Source organism: Bombina bombina, chromosome 6 (genome assembly GCF_027579735.1).
Source record: "Bombina bombina isolate aBomBom1 chromosome 6, aBomBom1.pri, whole genome shotgun sequence".
Taxonomy (NCBI): Eukaryota; Metazoa; Chordata; class Amphibia; order Anura; family Bombinatoridae; genus Bombina; species Bombina bombina.
In genome coordinates, this window is record NC_069504.1 from 479,738,302 (window position 1) to 479,765,084 (window position 26,783).

The 26,783-nt window shown below is 39.2% G+C and overlaps 1 protein-coding gene across 4 annotated transcripts in view; it reads right to left on the reverse strand.

The window, feature by feature from the left end:
• The window catches only part of LACTB (lactamase beta), an 82,717-nt gene that overhangs the window by 21,171 nt on the left and 34,763 nt on the right, over positions 1-26,783 (reverse strand). For all 4 annotated transcript variants that reach the window (XM_053717299.1, XM_053717302.1, XM_053717300.1 and 1 more), the window contains exons 4-5: positions 20,726-21,050; positions 20,317-20,482 (exon numbers count right to left, since the gene is read on the reverse strand). In XM_053717299.1, the coding sequence (XP_053573274.1) occupies positions 20,317-20,482; positions 20,726-21,050 (491 nt within the window). The remainder of the gene's footprint in view (positions 1-20,316; positions 20,483-20,725; positions 21,051-26,783) is intronic.

Sequence of the window (26,783 nt, forward strand, 5' to 3'; positions counted from 1 at the left end):
TTGCTTAAAGTAGAAACCGCTCCCTCGACCTTGGGGACAGTCTGCCATAAGTCCTTTCTAGGGTCGACCATAGGAAACAATTTTTTAAATATGGGGGGAGGGACGAAAGGTATACCGGGCCTTTCCCATTCTTTATTTACAATGTCCGCCACCCGCTTGGGTATAGGAAAAGCTTCTGGGAGCCCCGGGACCTCTAGGAACTTGTCCATTTTACATAGTTTCTCTGGGATGATCAAATTCTCACAATCATCCAGAGTGGATAACACCTCCTTAAGCAGAGCGCGGAGATGTTCCAACTTAAATTTAAATGTAATCACATCGGGTTCAGCTTGTTGAGAAATTTTCCCTGAATCTGAAATTTCTCCCTCAGACAAAACCTCCCTGGCCCCCTCAGACTGGTGTAGGGGCATTTCAGAACCATTATCATCAGCGTCCTCATGCTCTTCAGTATCTAAAACAGAGCAGTCGCGCTTACGCTGATAAGTGGGCATTTTGGCTAAAATGTTTTTGATAGAATTATCCATTACAGCCGTTAATTGTTGCATAGTAAGGAGTATTGGCGCGCTAGATGTACTAGGGGCCTCCTGAGTGGGCAAGACTCGTGTAGACGAAGGAGGGAATGATGCAGTACCATGCTTACTCCCCTCACTTGAGGAATCATCTTGGGCATCATTTTCAGTGTCACATAAATCACCTTTATTTAAATGAAAAGGAACCTTGGCTTCCCCACATTCAGAACACAGTCTATCTGGTATTTCAGACATGTTAAACAGGCATAAAATTGATAACAAAGTACAAAAAACGTTTTAAAATAAAACCGTTACTGTCACTTTAAATTTTAAACTGAACACACTTTATTACTGCAATTGCGAAAAAGTATGAAGGAATTGTTCAAAATTCACCAAAATTTCACCACAGTGTCTTAAAGCCTTAAAAGTATTGCACACCAAATTTGGAAGCTTTAACCCTTAAAATAACGGAACCGGAGCCGTTTTTAACTTTAACCCCTTTACAGTCCCTGGTATCTGCTTTGCTGAGACCCAACCAAGCCCAAAGGGGAATACGATACCAAATGAAGCCTTCAGAAAGTCTTTTCTATGTATCAGAGCTCCTCACACATGCGACTGCATGTCATGCTTCTCAAAAACAAGTGCGCAATACCGGCGCGAAAATGAGGCTCTGCCTATGATTAGGGAAAGCCCCTAGAGAATAAGGTGTCTAAAACAGTGCCTGCCGATATTATTTAACAAAAATACCCAGATTAAATGATTCCTCAAGGCTAAATATGTGTAATATATGAATCGATTTAGCCCAGAAAATGTCTACAGTCTTAATAAGCCCTTGTGAAGCCCTTATTTACTGTCTGAATAAAAATGGCTTACCGGATCCCATAGGGAAAATGACAGCTTCCAGCATTACATCGTCTTGTTAGAATGTGTCATACCTCAAGCAGCAAAAGACTGCTCACTGTTCCCCCAACTGAAGTTAATTCCTCTCAACAGTCCTGTGTGGAACAGCCATGGATTTTAGTAACGGTTGCTAAAATCATTTTCCTCATACAAACAGAAATCTTCATCTCTTTTCTGTTTCAGAGTAAATAGTACATACCAGCACTATTTTAAAATAACAAACTCTTGATTGAATAATAAAAACTACAGTTAAACACTAAAAAACTCTAAGCCATCTCCGTGGAGATGTTGCCTGTACAACGGCAAAGAGAATGACTGGGGTAGGCGGAGCCTAGGAGGGATCATGTGACCAGCTTTGCTGGGCTCTTTGCCATTTCCTGTTGGGGAAGAGAATATCCCACAAGTAAGGATGACGCCGTGGACCGGACACACCTATGTTGGAGAAATTATTAGCATGTTGAAGAAGAATAATAATATTATGAGAATCATGATCTGTTACTTGTTGCGCTAAAGTTTCCAACCAAAAAGTTGAAGCTGCAGCAACATCAGCCAATGATATAGCAGGTCTAAGAAGATTACCTGAACACAGATAAGCTTTTCTTAGAAAGGATTCAATTTTCCTATCTAAAGGATCCTTAAAGGAAGTACCATCTGACGTAGGAATAGTAGTATGTTTAGCAAGGGTAGAAATAGCCCCATCAACTTTAGGGATTTTGTCCAAAAATTCTAATCTGTCAGACGGCACAGGATATAATTGCTTAAAACGTTTAGAAGGAGTAAATGAATTACCCAAATTATTCCATTCTCTGGAAATTACTTCAGAAATAGCACCAGGAACAGGAAAAACTTCTGGAATAACCACAGGAGATTTAAAGACCTTATCTAAACGTTTAGATTTAGTATCAAGAGGACCAGAATCCTCAATTTCTAAAGCAATTAGTACTTCTTTAAGTAAAGAACGAATAAATTCCATTTTAAATAAATATGAAGATTTATCAGCATCAACCTCTGAGACAGAATCCTCTGAACCAGAAGAGTCATTAGAATCAGAATGATGATGTTCATTTAAAAATTCATCTGTATAAAGAGAAGTTTTAAAAGATTTTTTATGTTTACTAGAAGGAGGAATAACAGACATAGCCTTCTTGATGGATTCAGAAACAAAATCTCTTATGTTATCAGCAACATTCTGAACATTAGATGTTGATGGAACTGCAACAGGTAATGGTACATTACTAAAGGAAATATTATCTGCATTAACAAGTTTGTCATGACAATTAATACAAACAACAGCTGGAGGAACAGCTACCAAAAGTTTACAGCAGATACACTTAGCTTTGGTAGTTCCAGCACCAGACAGCGATTTTCCTGAAGTATCTTCTGACTCAGATGCAACGTGAGACATCTTGCAATATGTAAGAGAAAAAACAACATATAAAGCAAAATTGATCAAATTCCTTAAATGACAGTTTCAGGAATGGGAAAAAATGCCAAGGAACAAGCCTCTAGCAACCAGAAGCAAAGAAAAATGAGACTTAAATAATGTGGAGACAAAGGCGACGCCCATATTTTTTTAGCGCCAAATAAGACGCCCACATTATTTGGCGCCTAAATGCTTTTGGCGCCAAAAATGACGCCACATCCGGAACGCCGACATTTTTGGCGCAAAAGAACGTCAAAAATGACGCAACTTCCGGCGAAACGTATGATGCCGGAAACAGAAAAGATTTTTTGCGCCAAAAAAGTCCGCGCCAAGAATGACGCAATAAAATGAAGCATTTTCAGCCCCCGCGAGCCTAACAGCCCACAGGGAAAAAAGTCAAATTTTTAAGGTAAGAAAAATTATTGATTCAAGTGCATTATCCCAAATATGAAACTGACTGTCTGAAAATAAGGAATGTTGAACATCCTGAGTCAAGGCAAATAAATGTTTGAATACATATATTTAGAACTTTATTAAAAAAGTGCCCAACCATAGCTTAGAGTGTCACAGAAAATAAGACTTACTTACCCCAGGACACTCATCTACATGTTTGTAGAAAGCCAAACCAGTACTGAAACGAAAATCAGCAGAGGTAATGGTATATATATAAGAGTATATCGTCGATCTGAAAAGGGAGGTAAGAGATGAATCTCTACGACCGATAACAGAGAACCTATGAAATAGACCCCGTAGAAGGAGATCACTGCATTCAAAATAGGCAATACTCTCCTCACATCCCTCTGACATTCACTGCACGCTGAGAGGAAAACCGGGCTCCAACCTGCTGCGGAGCGCATATCAACGTAGAATCTAGCACAAACTTACTTCACCACCTCCATAGGAGGCAAAGTTTGTAAAACTGATTTGTGGGTGCGGTGAGGGGTGTATTTGTAGGCATTTTGAAGTTTGGGAAACTTTGCCCCTCCTGGTAGGAATGTATATCCCATACGTCACTAGCTCATGGACTCTTGCTAATTACATGAAAGAAATATATATATATATATATATATATATATATATATATATATATACACATACACACACACATTTTTTTCTTTAATGATTCAGATAGAACATACAATTTTAAACAACTTTCTAATCTAATTCTATTTTCAAATTTGCTTCATTCGTTTGATATCCCTTTGTTGAAGGAGCAGAAATACACTGGGAGCTAGCTGAACACATTCAATGAACGAATGATAAGATGCAGTGTAAATTTTGACATCAAATTTTGACTTAGTTTTAGTCACAGTCTTTTGACTAAAATGACTTTTTTAGTTTAAGTCATATTTTAGTCATCTAAAATCTAATTTGTTTAGTTAAACTGTAATGCATTATAAGCATTATTACTAAACATTTCTTTAGAACTTCCAAACTCATATTCTCCTGGAGTAAAGGTTTATTAACCTGTTTTTATTTATGGTATTAAGGTTTGAACATGCAACACAGATTTAACTGTTGTGGTATATAACATATCTTTATTTATCTTAACGACAAACGTCGTACAGGGTACGTCTTGCACAAACTGGTCTTTAAAGACCAGCGACGTACCCTGTACGAAGTTAGGGGTTTAAAGCGGCTGGAAGCGATCCTGATCACTTCCAGACGCATTCCGGTTATTGCAGTGATGCCTCGATATCGAGGCATCCTGCAATAAAAAATTTTCCCCATCCAATGCAGAGAGAGACACTCTCTGGCTCTCTCTGCACCGGACATCGATGGCCGAAAATCGTTGGTGGGTGGGTGGGAGCCGAAGTGGGAGGCTGGTGGTTTAAGAGGGGGGACGGATCGGGGGAAGGTTCGCCAGGGGCACGCACGGACGCACGCGCATGTACGGGGGTGGGGGCGGTCACGTGCACGGAGAGGGAGCGGGTGGGAACCGCTGCACTACAGAAAAAAATTATACTTATAAGTGGGAGAAAGGGGGGAGGGAATGGGTTAATAAAATAGCTAAGGGATCTGGGAGGATGGTCTTTGGGGGGGAAGCTACACTACAGAAAGAAAGAAAAAAAAAAGAAGTTAAAAAAATATAATCTATTTATGTATAAATTGGGTACTGGCAGACAGCTGCCAGTACCCAATATGGCTCCAAATAAGGTAGAGGGGGAAGGTTAGAAAGCTGTTTAGGGGGATCAGGGAGGTTGATGTGTCAGGTGGGAGGCTGATCTCTACACTAAAGCTAAAATTAACCCTGCAAGCTCCCTACAAGCTACCTAATTAACCCCTGCACTGCTGGGCATAATACATGTGTGATGCGCAGCAGCATTTAGCGGCCTTCTAATTACCAAAAAGCAACGCCAAAGCCATATATGTCTGCTATTTCTGAACAAAGGGGACCCCAGAGAAGCATTTACAACCATTTGTGCCATAATTGAACAAGCTGTTTGTAAATAGTTTCCGTGAGAAACCCAAGATTTGTGAAAAAGTTAACGATTTTTTTTTATTTGATCGCATTTGACAGTGAAATGGTGGCATGAAATATACCAAAATGGGCCTAGATCAATACTTTGGGTTGTCTACTACACTACAGCTAAAATTAACCCTACAAGCGCCCTAATTAACTCCTGCACTGTTGGGCATAATACGTGTGGTGAGCAGCGGCTTTTAGCGGCCTTATAATTACCAAAAAGCAACGCCAAAGAAATATATGTCTGCTATTTCTGAACAAAGGGGATCCCAGAGAAGCATTTACAACCATGTATGAAATACTTGCACAAGTTGTTTGTAAATAATTTCAGTGAGAAACCTAAAATTGTGAAAAAGTTAACTTTTTTTTTATTTGATCGCATTTGGCGGTTAAATGGTGGCATGAAATACACCAAGATGGGCCTAGATCAATACTTGGGGGGTTGTCTACTACACTAAAGCTAAAATTAACCCTAGAAGCTCCCTACATGCTCCCTAATTAACCTCTTCACTGCTGGGCATAACACACGTGTGATGCGCAGTGGTATTTAGCAGCCTTCTAATTGCCAAAAAGCAAGGCCAAAGCCATATATGTCTGCTATTTCTGAACAAAGAGGATCCCAGAGAAGCATTTACAACCATTTATGCCATATTTGCACAAGTTGTTTGTAAATAATTTCAGTGAGAAACATAAAGTTTGTGAAAAAGTGAACGATTTTTTTTATTTGATCGCATTTGGCGGTGAAATTGTGGCATGAAATATACCAAAATGGGCCTTGATCAATACTTTAGGATGTCTTCTAAAAAAAAATATATATATGTCAAGGGATATTCAGGGATTACTGAAAGATATCAGTGTTCCAATGTAACTAGCGCTAATTTTGAAAAAAAGTGGTCAAAGTGCTACTTGTATTTATTGCCCTATAACTTGCAAAAAAAGCAAACAACATATAAACATTAAGTATTTCTAAACTCAGGATAAAATTTAGAAACTATTTAGCATGGGTGTTTTTTGTGGTTGTAGATGTGCAACAGATTTTGGGGGTCAAAGTTAGAAAAAGTGTGTGTTTTTCGATTTTTTCCTCATATTTTATAAAAACATTTTTATAGTAAATTATAAGATGATGAAAATAATGGTATCTTTAGAAAGTCCATGTAATGGGGAGAAAAACAGTATATAATATGTGTGGGTACAGTAAATGAGTAAGAGGAAAATTACAGCTAAACACAAACACTGCAGAAATGTAAAAATAGCCCTGGTCATTAAGGGAAAGAAATTGAAAAATGGCATTGTCCTTAAGGGGTTAAAATTAAATAAAACCAAGTTTCATAAACAAACAAGATAGCCTTGCGCTTTTTTTTTTTTTTTTTACAAAAGAGCAGTAATTAGATGCTGATTGATTAATTATAAAGTGTTAATTTTGACAGCAAATTTCGATTTAGTTTTAGTCATAGTCTTTTGACTAAAATGCTGTTTTAGTCGTATTTTAGTCATCAGAATTGTTTTAGTTTTAGCCTCTTTTTAGTCTACGAAATTAACACTGATAAGATGCATATATGTGCAGCCACCAATCCGCAGCTAACTCCTAGTAGAGTATTGCTGCTACTGAGCCTACTTTTCAACTATGGATATTAAGAGAACAAAGCAAAATAGATACATTAATTGGAAAATTGTTGTTGCTCTATTAGAATTGTGAAAGAAAATATTCGGGTTTCATGTATTGAGCAGATTTGGTGAAATACCCCCTCAACTTACAAAGCTAAGCTATGAACTTTTATACCTACAAGAAATAATGTCTGCACATCTGTCATTCTCATATGTCCCCTCAAACTTTCTCTCCCCTCTCTACTACACAAAACGTAGGGCCCTTTCTATCAACCTTCAAGCAAGAACTAATGACACCAATTGTAAACCAGCACTCTCTTGCTAACCATATTCCTCCAGTTCCCTCAGCATAAATGCCTTTTGAATGGCTAATTTACAATCACCTTGCCATATTCTTTTCTTCAGCTATTTACCCCTGCAAACTGGCTTCATTGTTCAACAACAACACAAAAAAAAATAAAAAAAATCACTGACTGCTTAAACTGGGTTGCTTTTTTAACACACTTGGAGCCATCCTCCTCTGTATTTGATGTAGATCACCACCAGCTTTTTTTTTTCCCTTGTTGTTTTCACTGGGACATTATCAGCCCATCAACAATGATATTGGAAGTTCCCTGATTCACCAAGAGCTATAGAATATTTCAGGTTGGGTAGTATGAGACACTTAAAAGGGACATTATACTATAAAATTGTTTTTCCCTTAATGTGTTTCCAATTACTTATTTACCAGCTGCAGAGTATAAAATGTACGAGATTTGCTTTTTTAAAGCTTATTTGTGTATATGAATTAGCTGATTATGTGTTTTGAAGCCACAACCCTAATAAAATGGGTTGAGCTTGTAGGTATAATCAGGTCTCATCACTTTATCACATTGTGTACATACAGTGGATATAAAAAGTCTACACACCCCTGTTAAAAAGTCATGTTTCTGTGATGTAAAAAAATGAGACAAAGATAAATCATTTCAGAATTTTTTCCACCTTTAATGTGACCTATAAACTGTACAACTAAAATCTTTAAGGCGGAGGGAAGTAGAAATAAAAAACCAAAATAATATGGTTGCATAAGTGTGCACACCCTTAAACTAATACTTTGTTGAAGCACCCTTTGATTTTATTACAGCACTCAGTCTTTTTGGGTATGAGTTTTTCAGCATGGCACACTCCAAATCTGTCAGATTGTGAGGGCATCTCTTGTGCACAGCCCACTTAAGATCACCCCCACAGATTTTCGGTTGGATTCAGGTCTGGGCTCTGGCTGGGCCATTCCAAAACGTTAATCTTCTGGTGAAGCCATTCCTTTGTTGATTTAGATGTATGCTTTGGGGCGTTGTCATGCTGAAAGATGAAGTTCCTCTTCATGTTCAGCTTTCTAGCAGAAGCCTGAAGGTTTTGTGCCAATATTGTCTGGTATTTGGAACTGTTCATTATTCCCTCTACCTTGACTAAGGCCCCAGTTCCAGCTAAAGAAAAACAGACCCAAAGCATGATGCTGCCACCAAAATGCTTCACTGTGGGTATGGTGTTCTTTTGGTTATATGCAGTGTTGTTTTTGCGCCGAACATATCTTTTGGAATTATGGCCAAAAAGTTTAATCTTGGTTTCATCAAACCAGAACACCTTTTGCGACATGCTTTTGGGAGACTTCTCGTCTTTTCATCAATTTTGGAGGGACGTCCAGTTCTTGGTAATGTCACTGTTGCGCCATATTTTCTCCACTTGATGATGACTGTCTTCACTGTGTTCCATGGTATATCTAATGCCTTGGAAATTCTTTTGTACCGTTCTCCTGACTGATACCTTTTAACAATAAGATCCCTCTGATGCTTTGGAAGCTCTCTGTGAACCATGGCTTTTGCTGTATGATGCGACTAAGAAAATTTCAGGAAACCAACTAGAACAGCTGAACTTTATTTGGGGTTAATCAGAGGCATTTTAAATGATGACAGGTGTGTACTGACTCCTATTTAACATGATTTTGAATGTGATTGCTCAATTATAAACACAGCTACATCCCCAGTTATAAGCAACCATATTATTTTAGTTTTTTTATTTTTACTTCCCTCCACCTAAAAGTTTCAGTTTGTTTTTCAATCAAGTTGTACAGTTTATAGGTCACATTAAAGGTGGAAAAAGTTCTGAAATTATTTATCTTTGTCTCATTTTTTTACATCACAGAAACCTGACATTTTAACAGGGGTGTGTAGACTTTTTATATCCACTGTATACCTGCTTCTTTATCTTATATCTGTCCATAAACCAATCACCAATACTTGGAGAGAACAATGGAAAAACAGAATTTATGCTTACCTGATAACATTTCTTTCTCTTACGGTGTATTCAGTCCACGGATTCATCCTTACTTGTGGGATATTCTCAATCCCTACAGGAAGTGGCAAAGAGCAAAGCTGTCCATATAGCTCCCCTCAGGCTCCGCCCCCCCAGTCATTCGACTGACGGTTAGGAGAAAAAGGAGAACCATAGGGTGCAGTGGTGACTGTAGTTATAAAATTTGAACCTGACTTAAATGTCAGGGCGGGCCGTGGACTGAATACACCGTAAGAGAAAGAAATTTATCAGGTAAGCATAAATTCTGTTTTCTCTTACTTGGTGTATTCAGTCCACGGATTCATCCTTACTTGTGGGATACCAATACCAAAGCAATAGGACACGGATGAAGGGAGGGAACAAGTCAGGTCACCTAAACGGAAGGCACCACTGCTTGCAAAACCTTTCTCCCAAAAATAGCCTCAGAAGAAGCAAAAGTATCGAATTTGTAAAATCTAACAGCACAAACTCTTTACCCTCCCGTGGAGATGCTACTTGTTAGAGCGGCAAAGAGAATGACTGGGGGGGGCGGAGCCTGAGGGGAGCTATATGGACAGCTTTGCTGTGTGCTCTCTTTGCCACTTCCTGTAGGGATTGAGAATATCCCACAAGTAAGGATGAATCCGTGGACTGAATACACCAAGTAAGAGAAATTAACATTTTATTACCATATCTCTTCTATAACCCACTGAGAGTATAATTTCTTCTACTGGCTGTGTTAATAGAGCTTGGCCTCGTGGGCAAAAAATTTCAGGATGGGTGGGGAAACCACAGGCTAAATAAACTATTTCAAATGCCAAAATAAGGTTAATGGAAATACTTGTAATACATTTAATACACTCCAGCAGGTAAAGTGGAGCATTGGGAACAAATTAAAAGGGGAGAACATTTTTGAGTAAACTGTCCCTTTAACTATCCAGGGCAAGTAACTGCATTTAAAAAAAAAAAAAAACCCATGCAACTTAAGCTGTTGGGGGCAGCCATGTTTGTATGTAAAACAGAATTTATGTTTACCTGATAAATTACTTTCTCCAACGGTGTGTCCGGTCCACGGCGTCATCCTTACTTGTGGGATATTCTCTTCCCCAACAGGAAATGGCAAAGAGCCCAGCAAAGCTGGTCACATGATCCCTCCTAGGCTCCGCCTTCCCCAGTCATTCGACCGACGTAAAGGAGGAATATTTGCATAGGAGAAATCATATGATACCGTGGTGACTGTAGTTAAAGAAAATAAATCATCAGACCTGATTAAAAAACCAGGGCGGGCCGTGGACCGGACACACCGTTGGAGAAAGTAATTTATCAGGTAAACATAAATTCTGTTTTCTCCAACATAGGTGTGTCCGGTCCACGGCGTCATCCTTACTTGTGGGAACCAATACCAAAGCTTTAGGACACGGATGATGGGAGGGAGCAAATCAGGTCACCTAGATGGAAGGCACCACGGCTTGCAAAACCTTTCTCCCAAAAATAGCCTCAGAAGAAGCAAAAGTATCAAATTTGTAAAATTTAGTAAAAGTGTGCAGTGAAGACCAAGTCGCTGCCTTACATATCTGATCAACAGAAGCCTCGTTCTTGAAGGCCCATGTGGAAGCCACGGCCCTAGTGGAATGAGCTGTGATTCTTTCAGGAGGCTGCCGTCCGGCAGTCTCATAAGCCAATCTGATGATGCTTTTAAGCCAAAAAGAGAGAGAGGTAGAAGTTGCTTTTTGACCTCTCCTTTTACCAGAATAAACAACAAACAAGGAAGATGTTTGTCTGAAATCCTTTGTAGCATCTAAATAGAATTTTAGAGCACGAACTACATCCAAATTGTGCAACAAACGTTCCTTCTTTGAAACTGGATTCGGACACAAAGAAGGCACGACTATCTCCTGGTTAATGTTTTTGTTAGAAACAACTTTCGGAAGAAAACCAGGTTTAGTACGCAAAACCACCTTATCTGCATGGAACACCAGATAAGGAGGAGAACACTGCAGAGCAGATAACTCTGAAACTCTTCTAGCAGAAGAAATTGCAACCAAAAACAAAACTTTCCAAGATAATAACTTGATATCAACGGAATGTAGGGGTTCAAACGGAACCCCCTGAAGAACTGAAAGAACTAAATTGAGACTCCAAGGAGGAGTCAAAGGTTTGTAAACAGGCTTGATTCTAACCAGAGCCTGAACAAAAGCTTGAACATCTGGCACAGCCGCCAGCTTTTTGTGAAGTAAAACAGATAAAGCATAAATCTGTCCCTTCAAAGAACTTGCAGATAATCCTTTCTCCAAACCTTCTTGAAGAAAGGATAGAATCTTAGGAATTTTTATCTTGTTCCATGGGAATCCTTTAGATTCACACCAACAGATATATTTTTTCCATATTTTATGGTAGATTTTTCTAGTTACAGGCTTTCTGGCCTGAACAAGAGTATCAATGACAGAATCTGAGAACCCTCGCTTTGATAAAATCAAGCGTTCAATCTCCAAGCAGTCAGTTGGAGTGAGGCCAGATTCGGATGTTCGAACGGACCTTGAACAAGAAGGTCCTGTCTCAAAGGTAGCTTCCATGGTGGAGCCGATGACATATTCACCAGATCTGCATACCAAGTCCTGCGTGGCCACGCAGGAGCTATCAAGATCACCGATACCCTCTCCTGTTTGATCCTGGCTACCAGCCTGGGAATGAGAGGAAACGGTGGGAACACATAAGCTAGGTTGAAGCTCCAAGGTGCTACTAGTGCATCCACTAGAGTCGCCTTGGGATCCCTGGATCTGGACCCGTAGCAAGGAACCTTGAAGTTCTGACGAGACGCCATCAGATCCATGTCTGGAATGCCCCACAATTGAGTTATTTGGGCAAAGATTTCCGGATGGAGTTCCCACTCCCCCGGATGAAATGTCTGACGACTCAGAAAATCCGCTTCCCAATTTTCCACTCCTGGGATGTGGATTGCAGACAAGTGGCAGGAGTGAGTCTCCGCCCATTGAATGATTTTGGTCACTTCTTCCATCGCCAGGGAACTCCTTGTTCCCCCCTGATGGTTGATATACGCAACAGTCGTCATGTTGTCTGATTGAAACCGTATGAATTTGGCCTTTGCTAGCTGAGGCCAAGCCTTGAGAGCATTGAATATCGCTCTCAGTTCCAGAATATTTATCGGGAGAAGAGATTCTTCCCGAGACCAAAGACCCTGAGCTTTCAGGGGTTCCCAGACCGCGCCCCAGCCCACCAGACTGGCGTCGGTCGTGACAATGACCCACTCTGGTCTGCGGAAGCTCATCCCTTGTGACAGGTTGTCCAGGGTCAGCCACCAACGGAGTGAATCTCTGGTCCTCTGATCTACTTGTATCGTCGGAGACAAGTCTGTATAATCCCCATTCCACTGACTGAGCATGCACAGTTGTAATGGTCTTAGATGAATTCGCGCAAAAGGAACTATGTCCATTGCCGCGACCATCAAACCTATTACTTCCATGCACTGCGCTATGGAAGGAAGAAGAACAGAATGAAGTACTTGACAAGAGCTTAGAAGTTTTGATTTTCTGGCCTCTGTCAGAAAAATCCTCATTTCTAAGGAGTCTACTATTGTTCCCAAGAAGGGAACTCTTGTTGACGGAGATAGAGAACTTTTTTCTACGTTCACTTTCCACCCGTGAGATCTGAGAAAGGCCAGGACAATGTGGTAGGGACGACGCTTGAATCAGTATGTCGTCCAAGTAAGGTACTACTGCAATGCCCCTTGGTCTTAGCACCGCTAGAAGGGACCCTAGTACCTTTGTGAAAATTCTTGGAGCAGTGGCTAATCCGAATGGAAGTGCCACAAACTGGTAATGCTTGTCCAGAAAGGCGAACCTTAGGAACCGATGATGTTCCTTGTGGATAGGAATATGTAGATACGCATCCTTTAAATCCACCGTGGTCATGAATTGACCTTCCTGGATGGTAGGAAGAATTGTCCGAATGGTTTCCATTTTGAACGATGGAACCTTGAGAAATTTGTTTAGGATCTTGAGATCTAAGATTGGTCTGAATGTTCCCTCTTTTTTGGGAACTATGAACAGATTGGAGTAGAATCCCATCCCTTGTTCTCCTAATGGAACAGGATGAATCACTCCCATTTTTAACAGGTCTTCTACACAATGTAAGAATGCCTGTCTTTTTATGTGGTCTGAAGACAATTGAGACCTGTGGAACCTCCCCCTTGGGGGTAGCTCCTTGAATTCCAGAAGATAACCTTGGGAGACTATTTCTAGCGCCCAAGGATCCAGAACATCTCTTGCCCAAGCCTGAGCGAAGAGAGAAAGTCTGCCCCCCACCAGATCCGGTCCCGGATCGGGGGCCAACATCTCATGCTGTCTTGGTAGCAGTGGCAGGTTTCTTGGCCTGCTTACCTTTGTTCCAGCCTTGCATTGGCCTCCAGGCTGGCTTGGTTTGAGAAGTATTACCCTCTTGCTTAGAGGATGTAGAACTTGGGGCTGGTCCGTTTCTGCGAAAGGGACGAAAATTTGGTTTATTTTTAGCCTTAAAAGACCTATCCTGAGGAAGGGCGTGGCCCTTACCCCCAGTGATATCTGAAATAATCTCTTTCAAGTCAGGGCCAAACAGCGTTTTCCCCTTGAAAGGTATGTTAAGCAATTTGTTCTTGGAAGACGCATCCGCTGACCAAGATTTTAGCCAAAGCGCTCTGCGCGCCACAATAGCAAACCCCGAATTTTTCGCCGCTAATCTAGCCAATTGCAAAGTGGCGTCTAAAGTAAAAGAGTTAGCCAATTTAAGAGCATGAATTCTGTCCATAATCTCCTCATAAGAAGAATCTTTATTGAGCGACTTTTCTAGTTCATCGAACCAGAAACACGCTGCTGTAGTGACAGGAACAATGCATGAAATTGGTTGTAGAAGGTAACCTTGCTGAACAAACATCTTTTTAAGCAAACCCTCTAATTTTTTATCCATAGGATCTTTGAAAGCACAACTATCTTCTATAGGGATAGTAGTGCGTTTGTTTAGAGTAGAAACCGCCCCCTCGACCTTGGGGACTGTCTGCCATAAGTCCTTTCTGGGGTCGACCATAGGAAACAATTTCTTAAATATAGGGGGAGGGACAAAAGGTATGCCGGGCCTTTCCCATTCTTTGTTTACAATGTCCGCCACCCGCTTGGGTATAGGAAAAGCTTTGGGGGGCCCCGGGACCTCTAGGAACTTGTCCATCTTACATAATTTCTCTGGAATGACCAAATTGTCACAATCATCCAGAGTAGATAACACCTCCTTAAGCAGAGCGCGGAGATGTTCCAATTTAAATTTGAATGTAATCACATCAGGTTCAGCTTGTTGAGAAATTTTCCCTGAATCTGAAATTTCTCCCTCAGACAAAACCTCCCTGGCCCCCTCAGACTGGTGTAGGGGCATGTTTTTGATAGAATTATCCATTACAGCCGTTAATTGTTGCATAGTAAGGAGTATTGGCGCACTAGATGTACTAGGGGCCTCCTGTGTGGGCAAGACTGGCGTAGACGAAGGAGGGGATGATGCAGTACCATGCTTACTCCCCTCACTTGAGGAATCATCTTGGGCATCATTTTCTCTAAATTTTTTGTCACATACATCACATCTATTTAAATGAGAAGGAACCTTGGCTTCCTCACATACAGAACATAGTCTATCTGATAGTTCAGACATGTTAAACAGGCATAAACTTGATAACAAAGTACAAAAAACGTTTTAAAATAAAACCGTTACTGTCACTTTAAATTTTAAACTGAACACACTTTATTACTGAATATGTGAAAAAGTATGAAGGAATTGTTCAAAATTCACCAAAATTTCAACACAGTGTCTTAAAGCCTTAAAAGTATTGCACACCAAATTTGAAAGCTTTAACTCTTAAAATAACGGAACCGGAGCCGTTTTTATGTTTAACCCCTATACAGTCCCTGGTATCTGCTTTGCTGAGACCCAACCAAGCCCAGAGGGGAATACGATACCAAATGACGCCTTCAGTAAGCTTTTTCTATGTATCTGAGCTCCTCACACATGCATCTGCATGCCTTGCTTCCCAAAAACAACTGCGCATTAGTGGCGCGAAAATGAGGCTCTGCCTATGATTAGAGAAGGCCCCCAGTGAAAAAGGTGTCCAATACAGTGCCTGCCGGTTATTCAACATAATTCCCAAGAATAAAATAACTCCTCAAAGCTATAAACTATTAAAAATGCTTATAAATCAATCGTTTTAGCCCAGAAAAATGTCTACCAGTCTTTAAAGCCCTTGTGAAGCCCTTTATTCTTATTTAATAAAAATGGCTTACCGGATCCCATAGGGAAAATGACAGCTTCCAGCATTACCAAGTCTTGTTAGAAATGTGTCATACCTCAAGCAGCAAAAGTCTGCTCACTGTTTCCCCCAACTGAAGTTAATTCCTCTCAACAGTCCTGTGTGGAAACAGCCATCGATTTTAGTAACGGTTGCTAAAATCATTTTCCTCTTACAAACAGAAATCTTCATCTCTTTTCTGTTTCAGAGTAAATAGTACATACCAGCACTATTTTAAAATAACAAACTCTTGATTGAAGAATAAAAACTACATTTAAACACCAAAAAACTCTAAGCCATCTCCGTGGAGATGTTGCCTGTACAACGGCAAAGAGAATGACTGGGGAAGGCGGAGCCTAGGAGGGATCATGTGACCAGCTTTGCTGGGCTCTTTGCCATTTCCTGTTGGGGAAGAGAATATCCCACAAGTAAGGATGACGCCGTGGACCGGACACACCTATGTTGGAGAAATATAACTATTTAATTCAATAAAGTATATTTGTTTAATTATATATTCATTAGTCATAAATAAATACATTATAATATTAAATACGATATATAATTATTTAGTATTTTGGATGTATAAATGAAATTTAAAAACAAAATCAGGCGATAGGTTTTTTTTTTCTCGTTTGTTTTTTTTACAAAAAGCGTGTATTTTTTTTATATTTAAATTATTTAAAAAGTAAAAAAAACAGAATTTATGCTTGCCTGATAAATTACTTTCTCCAACGGTGTGTCCGGTCCACGGCGTCATCCATTACTTGTGGGAATATTCTCTTCCCCAACAGGAAATGGCAAAGAGCACAGCAAAAGCTGTCCATATAGCCCCTCCTCAGGCTCCGCCCCCCAGTCATTCGACTGACGGTTAGGAGAAAAAAAGGAGAAACTATAGGGTGCCGTGGTGACTGTAGTGTATAAAGAAAGAAATTTTTCAAACCTGATTAAAAAACCAGGGCGGGCCGTGGACCGGACACACCGTTGGAGAAAGTAATTTATCAGGTAAGCATAAATTCTGTTTTCTCCAACATTGGTGTGTCCGGTCCACGGCGTCATCCATTACTTGTGGGAACCAATACCAAAGCTTTAGGACACGGATGAAGGGAGGGAGCAAATCACGTTACCTAAACAGAAGGCACCACGGCTTGCAAAACCTCTTGATAGTAGAATAAAAAACTACAACTAAACACCACATACTCTTCACCATCTCCGTGGAGATGCTACTTGTTCAGAGCGGCAAAGAGAATGACTGGAGGGCGGAGCCTGAGGAAGGGCTATATGGACAGCTTTTGCTGTGCTCTTTGCCATTTCCTGTTGGGGAAGAGAATATTCCCACAAGTAATGGATGACGCCGTGGACCGGACACACCAATGTTGGAGAAATGGCATAGAACAGTTGAAGGTTACATGAAATAACAAAAACTGACCTTCCAGTTTAATCGAAAGATGAAATCATAATAAAAAAATAAAAAATCTTGTGTCTTTAAAAGGACCATTTAACAATTTACTTTTCTGTGAAAAATATTCTTGGCGTACACTTTATAGAAGGGCCAAAAAGTAAATTCTGTAAATTTTCTTAAAAATGGTGCAAACTGCCTAAACCAACTATGTTATTAGCAGCATTTTATAAAAAAACCTATATCAGAGTTTTTGCATTTTAGCCTTTCTAGATAGTATGGGACAAGCATAGTTAATTTAATAAAAACAAGAGGTGATTAATGTCCCTTTAATGCACCAAAGAAAAATTTGCTTTATTGTACCTTTATGTTTTTATATCTTCCGATGCATACCTTTTTTTTGTTTAAAACTGTGCTGAAACATCAGCATAGGTTAGAAGCGTAGTCTAAATCTATTTTCTGCAGTGACTACACTAAAAGATTGAAAAGGCAATGCAGAAAAGAAGAGGAGTTAAAACATTTATAGCCATGTTTGGGGTCAGTCTCTCTAGATTCTTGCAATGCTCCATCCTTTCTCACAGCTGAGTCAACAAACTGCTAGAGGTATCCCGCAGAGAAATCTATATTCCCACAACCGATGAACACTACCTTTCAAGTTTCAGTACTGCAGTTACGTGATTGTAGGTATATTAATACAAACCACTGAGTTGCTTTTCAACAGACATACATACACTGCAATACAAATGTGCTTAGCCACAATCTCTAATACAGGGTTGACAACTTTTTCATATCTAAAGTCCCAGTGTTCCCATAATAAAATAAATAAATCAATCTTTAATGAGTTCTGTACACATCTTCTTCCGTTCTCCTAAGCTATTTAGGAATATCAAGAGTCTCTTTCCAGTGTGGAGCAGCTTGTTTTTTTCAAATGCCTGACTATTGCAAGTTTTATAGCCATTAGGATATAGATCAATAGACATCTCTGTGACTTAGGCGTCTCTTTAAGGCCTATTTGGAAGAGAGTCGTCTCAGAGGAAAAAGGTATATGAAAGTCCCAATAAGGAGCAGATTTTCCTAGTTTTAGACTAAAGAGGGTATAGTACTTTCACAGGTCCACCACACGAAGTGAGCATCTCCAATCTGTCAGCACCCCCTCCAACAGACCGGGGGATGAATTGGGAACATTTTATGTGGTTTATATGGAAGGAGGTGCCATCTCATAAGACGTTTGTGATAGAGTTCACATAGAGTAACACAGTGAACTATAGCTTTAGTGTGTACAATAACCTCCAGACATCTTTTGGGGTGGTATTCAGTGTTCCAATCAGCTTCCCAGGCTCTAATATCTAGTTTTAGTCAAGTTCCTACAATTTAGCAGACATTTATAATGTGTCAAGAGGGAAGTGACCATTTGAGAGCCTGCATACTATTGAATCTCCCAGGAGGATAATGATCTAGGGCAATCAACAAGTAAGCCCAAGTCTTTTAATAGGGCTCTGAGGATCTAAAAATAAAAATGGAGTGTACTAACTAGAGTCACTCTTTGTAGCATCATTTCATGGGAAAGTAGAGCATCATCTCTATAGAAGCCTCTGATAGAACGTCACTTCAAAATCTAACGTGTTTCAGGCAAGCCATAAAGCAATCCTCTCATAGGATGGATGAGTGATGGATGGGGGGCCACCAATGTGCAATGGCGATGGTAAAACTATAAAAAATATCTCGATGATGCTGGATAACTATATTAGAGATCGGTACAGAAGCTGAGCAATGAGTCCTTGATAGGGAAGCCTGTTCTAACACCCTCCATCTTGCAGGACGGAAGTTAGATCCCCATGCTGTAGCATGAGTAAGCATTGCAGCAACATAATTAAAAAAAACGGATGTTAGGAAGGCCAATGCCACCAGAATCAAATGTGTTTTGTAATATCCTAGCAGCAAGTCTAGGTCTTCTTCTATTCCATTTAAAAAGAGATTGATCTTTGTGGATTAGTGACATAGGGACTAGGTATACATCTAAAGAGATAAGTGAGCTTTCATAAAAGCATCATCTTAATGGCAACAATCCTGCCAAGCCAAGACACTTAATCTTATCTCTTGAAAGTCAGGGCACTCTGCATTTCTCTAAAGAGAACGTTATAGTTTTCCTTAATTATAAGGGAGAGGTTATAAGACAGGAAAGTTCCTATATGTTGGATGCCCCTTTAGGACCTTTTGTAATGAAACTTCTTCTGAAGATGCCTAAGAGTATGATTAGGAAGGCCCAAAGTATACACCTCTGTTTTGTCAATATTTTATAGTAAGTGAGATAACCAAACCATTCCAGTATGGAGGATTCCGGATAACTAGAGAATAACATCAAACCATCTGCAAATAATGCAATCTTTTCATACATATCATGAAGTAGTTGTCCCTGAATCCTCTCAGACCTCCAGCTATTGCAAGGAGTTTAACCGCAAGGGCAAACAATATGGGAGATAATAGGCACCCAGGAGATCCCCCACTGGAAATGGAAAAATCTTTAACTTTACCCTCTCATTACAATATGGCGATTGTGAAAATGTCAGTTTTGAAATCTATAAGACAAAAGATTTATATGTTTTACTGTTGTAGGCTTTGGAAATTGTGCCTTTCCCTCATCCAAAAAGAATCACATGTGTTTGACCAAAAAAACTAACCCATACATACATACATACATATATATATATATATATATATATATATATTATTTTTTAGAGGCATTTTTAAATTCACTTGCATATTTAAAAGTACTTTGTCCTCTTGTCATACATTGTTGGAAAAAGATATCCTACACTAGTGAGAGCTAGCTGGTAATTGGTGCCTGCACATATTTGTCTCTTGACTATATGTGTTCAGCTAGCATTGCTGCTCCTTCAGCAAAGGATACCAAGGGAATGAAGCAGATTTGATAAGAAGTAAATTTGAAAGTTGTATGTTTTTGACATACCTATAATTCATTAGACACTATATTTTAAGTAATAAAAGGGAGTAGATAAGGAATACTTGAGACGTTTTGTTACAAAAAGATATAACATGATTGATGTAAAAATGACAATTATTAAACCTAGCAAGAACCTGGGCCCAAAATGTAGATAGAGATCTAGAAGTAGATTACAAACAGCTGATAACTAGACTCCTATAACTGTTGCGTTATTCCCCGTTTCCAGTATTTGTGATAATATAAATTTATATATTTGAAACATGTTTTGTTAAGGTTATTACACACAACTATGTCCTCCCATACAAAACAATGTTCTATGGGTAAGCCCTGATTGATTAAGTAATTACAAACTACATACTCAACCTGGAGGTGAGATGTGCCCCCCCCACCCCCACACACACACAAAGAATTTACATTGCAATTTTTTGTACCTAGCTCTGTTGTAAATGATGGGCTCGTGTTCCTCAGGCACTGTATTCTTCATACCCAGAGTTCTAAACATATTCAGCATGTAGTCTAGGAACTTCTGTTCTGAGGCTCGTTCCACAATAGCACTTAAGAGAGTCCAAGCATGGGTGGAGTACAGGAACTGGGTCCCTTAAAAGAGATGGGATGTATGAATAGCAGATAAGTCAGAAAGAAAATATAAAATTGTAAATGAAGGGGAGATAAACAAAAGAAGACATACATGAGTAATGGAGAGAAGCCATGCAAAACACTTGAAAACTGTGGAGACTATACAAGAATATGTAGGTTTCCCATGGTTAACAATACTATGCGAATAATTATGAAAGTAGTTTAGGCAAATAGGTTCTAATTTAATCAACCACAGTTACATACCTGGTTTAAAAACCAAAGGATCATTTTTGAATAGGTCCAGAGAATCTATCACAGTGTCATATTTCTTCTTGATGTAAAACTCCTCTGGTTCTTGTACATTACATTTCCGGGATACTTTTAGGTTCTGCTCTTTGTTATCTTTGCTCTTAACCTCTCTCTCCTGCTCAGTGTATGGCTTTGTTTTATCCGTTACATGCTTCTGGCCAGCTGGGGATCCAAGCTCTAAAGATTTGTTAGCAAGTTTATTCCTGATTTTCTGAATGTCCTTCTCATAATGCCTGATGCCACTCATATGTGAAACCAATAGTCTTGTAGTTATTGTCACCTGAGGGGAACAGTAACAATTATTTTAAAGGATGTAAAAGTGTAAAAAAACAATTTAGACTATTTTGCCCCAGCATAACAAGTGCACTGTGACTGTAGAATAACTGCAATGTTTTGTCCCAGGGTTCTCCCCGAACCGATTTAACCCTTTTAGCCAATGTGACCTATATATACAAATTGTACCGCACAACGTATATATATATATATATATATATATATATATATATATATATATATATATGCGTCTGAGTTGCAGGAAGCTCTAGCAGTTATAGCAGAGAGCTGGATTTCCTGAGCTCATGGCATCTGCCTGCATATGGAACCAGAGCACAATCGGTATTCCGGTTCCATATAAAGGCAGATACCAGATTGTTACAGATGGTGATCTACTTCATAGGTACTGGAAGACAGCTAGTTAGAGGGGGGAAGGGTTAGAGAGTTGTTTGGAAGGGATCAGGAAAGTTGGAGGGTAAGGGGTGATTCTACATTGCAGAAAATAAGAGAAAAAAATTAAATAAAAAAGTAATATTGTCAGACTGTCTGCCAGTACCTAAGATGGTGGTGAGGGAGGGAAGAGTGCTGTTCGGGAGGGATCAGGTGGGAGGGCACTCTCTACACTAAAGCTAAATGAACCTTACAAGCTACCCGATAATAGAAATGTGGTGCGCAGCTGCAATTAGCGCCGTTCCAATAATCAAAAAGCAATGGCAAAGCCATGTATGTCTGCTATTTGTGAACAACGGGGATCCCAGAGAAGCTTTTACAATCATTTGTGCCATAATTGCACAAGCATTATGTAAATAATTTCAGTAAGAAACCCAAACGGCTAGATTACGAGTCTTGCGTTAGCCTTAAAAAGCAGCGTTGAGAGGTCCCAACGCTGCTTTTTAACGCCCGCTGGTATTACGAGGCAGGCAGGAAAGGGTCTACCGCTCACTTTTTTCCACGATTTTAGCATACCGCAAATCCTCTTATGTCAATTGCGTATCCTATCTTTTTAATGGGATTTGAATAACGCCGGTATTAAGATCGCCTGAAAAAGTGAGCGGTAGACCCTCTCCTGTCAAGACTCCTACCGCATTTAAAAGTCAGTAGTTAAGAGTTTTATGGGCTAACACCGAAACATAAAGCTCTTAACTAAAGTGCTAAAAAGTACACTAACACCCATAAACTACCTATTAACCCCTAAACCGAGGCCCCCCCACATCGGAAACACTTAACTAAAATGTTTAACCCCTAATCTGCCGACCGGACATCCCCACCACTTTAATAAATGTATTAACCCCTAAACCGCTGCACTGCCGCCTCGCAAACACTAGTTAAATTTTATTAACCCCTAATCTGCCGTCCCTAACATCGCCGACACCTACCTACATTTATTAACCCCTAATCTTCCGATCCCAACGTCGCCGTTACTATATTAAATTTATTAACCCCTAAACCTAAGTCTAACCCCCCCCCTAACTTAAATATAATTTAAATTAAACTAAATAAATTTACCATAATTAAATAAATTAATCCTATTTAAAACTAAATACTTACCGATAAAATAAACCCTAAGCTAGCTACAATATAACTAATAGTTACATTGTAGCTAGCTTAGGATTTATATTTATTTTACAGACAACTTTGTATTTATTTTAACTAGGTAGAATAGTTATTAAATAGTTATTAACTATTTAATAACTACCTAGGTAAAATAAGTACAAAAGTACCTGTAAAATAAACCCTAACCTAAGTTACAATTAAACCTAACACTACACTATAATTAAACTAATTACCTAAACTACCTACAATTAATTACAATTAAATTAAATAAACTAAATTACGGAAAAAAAAAAAAAAAAAACTAAAAATTACATAAAAAAAAAAAGAATTACAAGAATTTTAAACTAATTACACCTAATCTAATCCCCCTAATAAAATAAAAAAGCCCCCCAAAATAATAAAATTCCCTACCCTATACCAAATAACAAATAGCCCTTAAAAGGGCCTTTTGCGGGGCATTGCCCCAAAGTAATCAGCTCTTTCACCTGTAAAAAAAAATACAATACCCCCCAAACATTAAAACCCACCACCCACACACCCAACCCTACTCTAAAACCCACCCAATCCCCCCTTAAAAACACCTAACACTATCCCCTTGAAGATCACCCTACATTGAGCCGTCTTCACCCAGTCGGGCACAAGTGGTCCTCCAGAGGGTCTTCATCCTATCCGGCCAGAAGAGGACATCCAGACCGTCAGAAGGCTTCATCCAGACGGCATCTTCTATCTTCATCCTTCCGGAGCGGGTCCAACGTGGAGCATCCTCTTCATCCGACGACTGAATGACTGGTCCTTTAAGTGACGTCATCCAAGATGGCGTCCCTTGAATTCCGATTGGCTGATAGGATTCTATCAGCCAATCGGAATTAAGGTAGGAAAAATTGACCTCGTCAATAGAATGCGAGCTCAATCCTATTGGCTGATTGGATCAGCCAATCGGATTGAACTTCAATCCTATTGGCTGATTGCATCAGCCAATAGGATTTTTCCTACCTTAATTCCGATTGGCTGATAGGATTCTATCAGCCAATCGGAATTCAAGGGACGCCATCTTGGATGACGTCACTTAAAGGACCAGTCATTCAGTCGTCGGCCGTCGGATGAAGAGTATGCTCCACGTTGGATGTCTTGAAGATGGACCCGCTCCGGAAGGATGAAGATAGAAGATGCCGCCTGGATGAAGCCTTCTGCCGGTCTGGATGTCCTCTTCTGGCCGGATAGGATGAAGACTTCGGACCCTCTGGAGGACCACTTGTGCCAGGCTGGGTGAAGACGGCTTAAGGTAGGGTGATCTTCAAGGGGGTAGTGTTAGGTTTTTTTAAGGGGGGATTGGGTGGGTTTTAGAGTAGGGTTTGGTGTGTGGGTGGTGGGTTTTAATGTTGGGGGGTATTGTATTTTTTTACAGGTGAAAGAGCTGATTACTTTGGGGCAATGCCCCGCAAAAGGCCCTTTTAAGGGCTATTTGTAATTTAGTATAGGGTAGGGAATTGTATTATTTTGGAGGGCTTTTTTAATTTTATTAGGGGGATTAGATTAGGTGTAATTAGTATAAAATTCTTGTAATTTTTTTTTCTGTAATTTAGTGTTGTTTTTTTTTTGTAATTTAGTTTATTTAATTTAATTGTAATTAATTGTAGGTAGTTTAGGTAATTAGTTTAATTTTAGTGTAGTGTTAGGTGTAATTGTAACTTAGGTTAGGGTTTATTTTACAGGTACTTTTGTACTTATTTTAGCTAGATAGTTATTAAATAGTTAATAACTATTTAATAACTATTCTACCTAGTTAAAATAAATACAAAGTTGCCTGTAAAATAAATATAAACCCTAAGCTAGCTACAATGTAACTATTAGTTATATTGTAGCTAGCTTAGGGTTTATTTTATAGGTAAGTATTTAGTTTTAAATAGGAATAATTTATTTAATTGTAGTAAATTTATTTAGATGCATTTAAATTATATTTAAGTTAGGGGGGTGTTAGGGTTAGACTTAGGGGTTAATAAATTTATAATAGTGGCGGCAGATTAGGGGTTAATAAATTTACTATAGTTGTGGCGACGTGGGGGAGGCAGATTAGTGGTTAATAAATATAATGTAGGTGTCGGCGATGTTGTGGGCAGTAGATTAGGGGTTCATAAGTATAATGTAGGTGGCGGAGGTGTCCGGAGCGGCAGATTAGGGGTTAATAATATAATGTAGGTGTCAGCTATAGCGGGGGCGGCAGATTAGGGGTTAATAAGTGTAATATTAGGGGTGTTTAGACTCGGGGTTCATGTTAGGGTGTTAGGCAGACATAAAATTAATTTCCCCATAGGAAACAATGGGGCTGCGTTAGGAGCTGAACGCTGCTTTTTTGCAGGTGTTAGGTTTTTTTCCAGCCAGCTCAGCCCCATTTTTTCCTATGGGGAAATCGTGCACGAGCACGTTTTGCCAGCTTACCGCTACCGTATGCAATGCTGGTATTGAGGTGAGATGTGGAGCTAAATTTTGCTCAACGCTCACTTTTCTGAGGCTAACGCCGGCTTGCAGAAAACTCGTAATACCAGCGCTGTCTTAAGTGAGCGGTGAGAAAAAAAGGCTCGTTAGCAATGCACCCCTGTTACCGCAAAACTCGTAATCTCGCCGAAGTTTGTGAAAAAGCCAACAATTTTATTTTTTATATGATCGCATTTGGCGGTGAAATGGTTGTATGAAATATACCAAAATGGGCCTAGATCAATACCTTGGGTTGTCTACTTAAAAACATATATATAGTTTTGACAGCTAAATAAAAAAAAACAACACAGCTCTATTTCTGTTAAATTGGAGTGATAGCAAAAATGCTAAAAATTCTCCGGTATTATGGGCAAGTTAGGGGATTAATGGACACCACCTGGCTGATTTTAAAGACCACCTGGCTAAAATGTAAGCCAATATAAAGCATAATTAGCTAATATTTTATTGTTTAAATATGTATTGCACAGATTATCATATCATCAATGTTAAATTATGCAATTAATTTGTGCTTTTGAAAGCTTAAAGGGACATTAAACCCAATTTTTTTCTTTCATGATTCAGATAGAGAATACCATTTTAAACAACTTTCTAATTTACTTCTATTATCTAATTTGCTTCATTCTCTTGATAGTCTATCCTGAAAAGCATATCTAGATATGCTCAGTAGCTTCTGATTGGTGGCTGCACATAGATGCCTCATGTGATTGGCTCACCAATGTGCACTGCTATTTCTTTAACAAAGGATATCTAAAGATTGCAGCAAATTAGATAATAGAAGTAAATTGGAATGTTGTTTAAAATTGTATTCTCTATCTGAATCATGAAAGAAAAATTTAGGGTTTAGTGGCCCTTTAAAGGGACACTGAAACCAAATTTTTTCTTTCGTTATTCAGATAGAGCATGCAATTTTAAGCAACTTTCTAATTTACTCCTATTAACATTTGTTTTTTCATTCTCCTGGTATGTTTATTTGAAAAGTTTAGATGCCAGCCCATTTTTGTGAACAACCTAGGTTGTCCTTGCTGATTGGAAAGCACCAATAAACAAGTGCTGTCCGTTGTCTGAACCAAAAATTTGCTGGCTCCTTAGCTTAGATGCCTTCTTTTTCAAATAAAGATAGCAAGAGAACAAAGAAAAAATGATAATAGGAGTAAATTGGAAAGTTGCTTAATATTGCATGCTCTATCTGAATCATGAAAGAAAAAAATTGGGTTCAGTGTCCCTTAAAGGGACAGTCTAATCAAAATGAAACTTTCATGATTCCAGTAGGGCATGCAATTTTAAACAACTTTCCCATTTTATCATCAAATTTGCTTTGTTCTCTTGGTATTCTATGTGGAAAGCTAAACCTAGGTAGGCTGATATGTAGTCACAGAGGTAAAAAGTATATTAATAAAACTTTGTTATACAAAACTGGGGAATGGGTAATAAAGGGATTATCTATATTTTTAAACAATAAAACATCTGGAGTCCACAAATTCTAATTCTTACACATGGGAATACATCACCTGGCCACCAGGAGGAGGCAAAGACAAGGCATTCAACTATCCCTCCCAGTAGTTCTTTTCCTTTTCAAGGATGAAGGCAGAGATTAGAGGTCCTCTGCAGGAATTTTAGTTACCCTCAAATGATTGTTTCCTCCAAGGGAGAGTCAGGGGTGTACTGGATTATCGATGTAAAGCTCTTAGTAGAG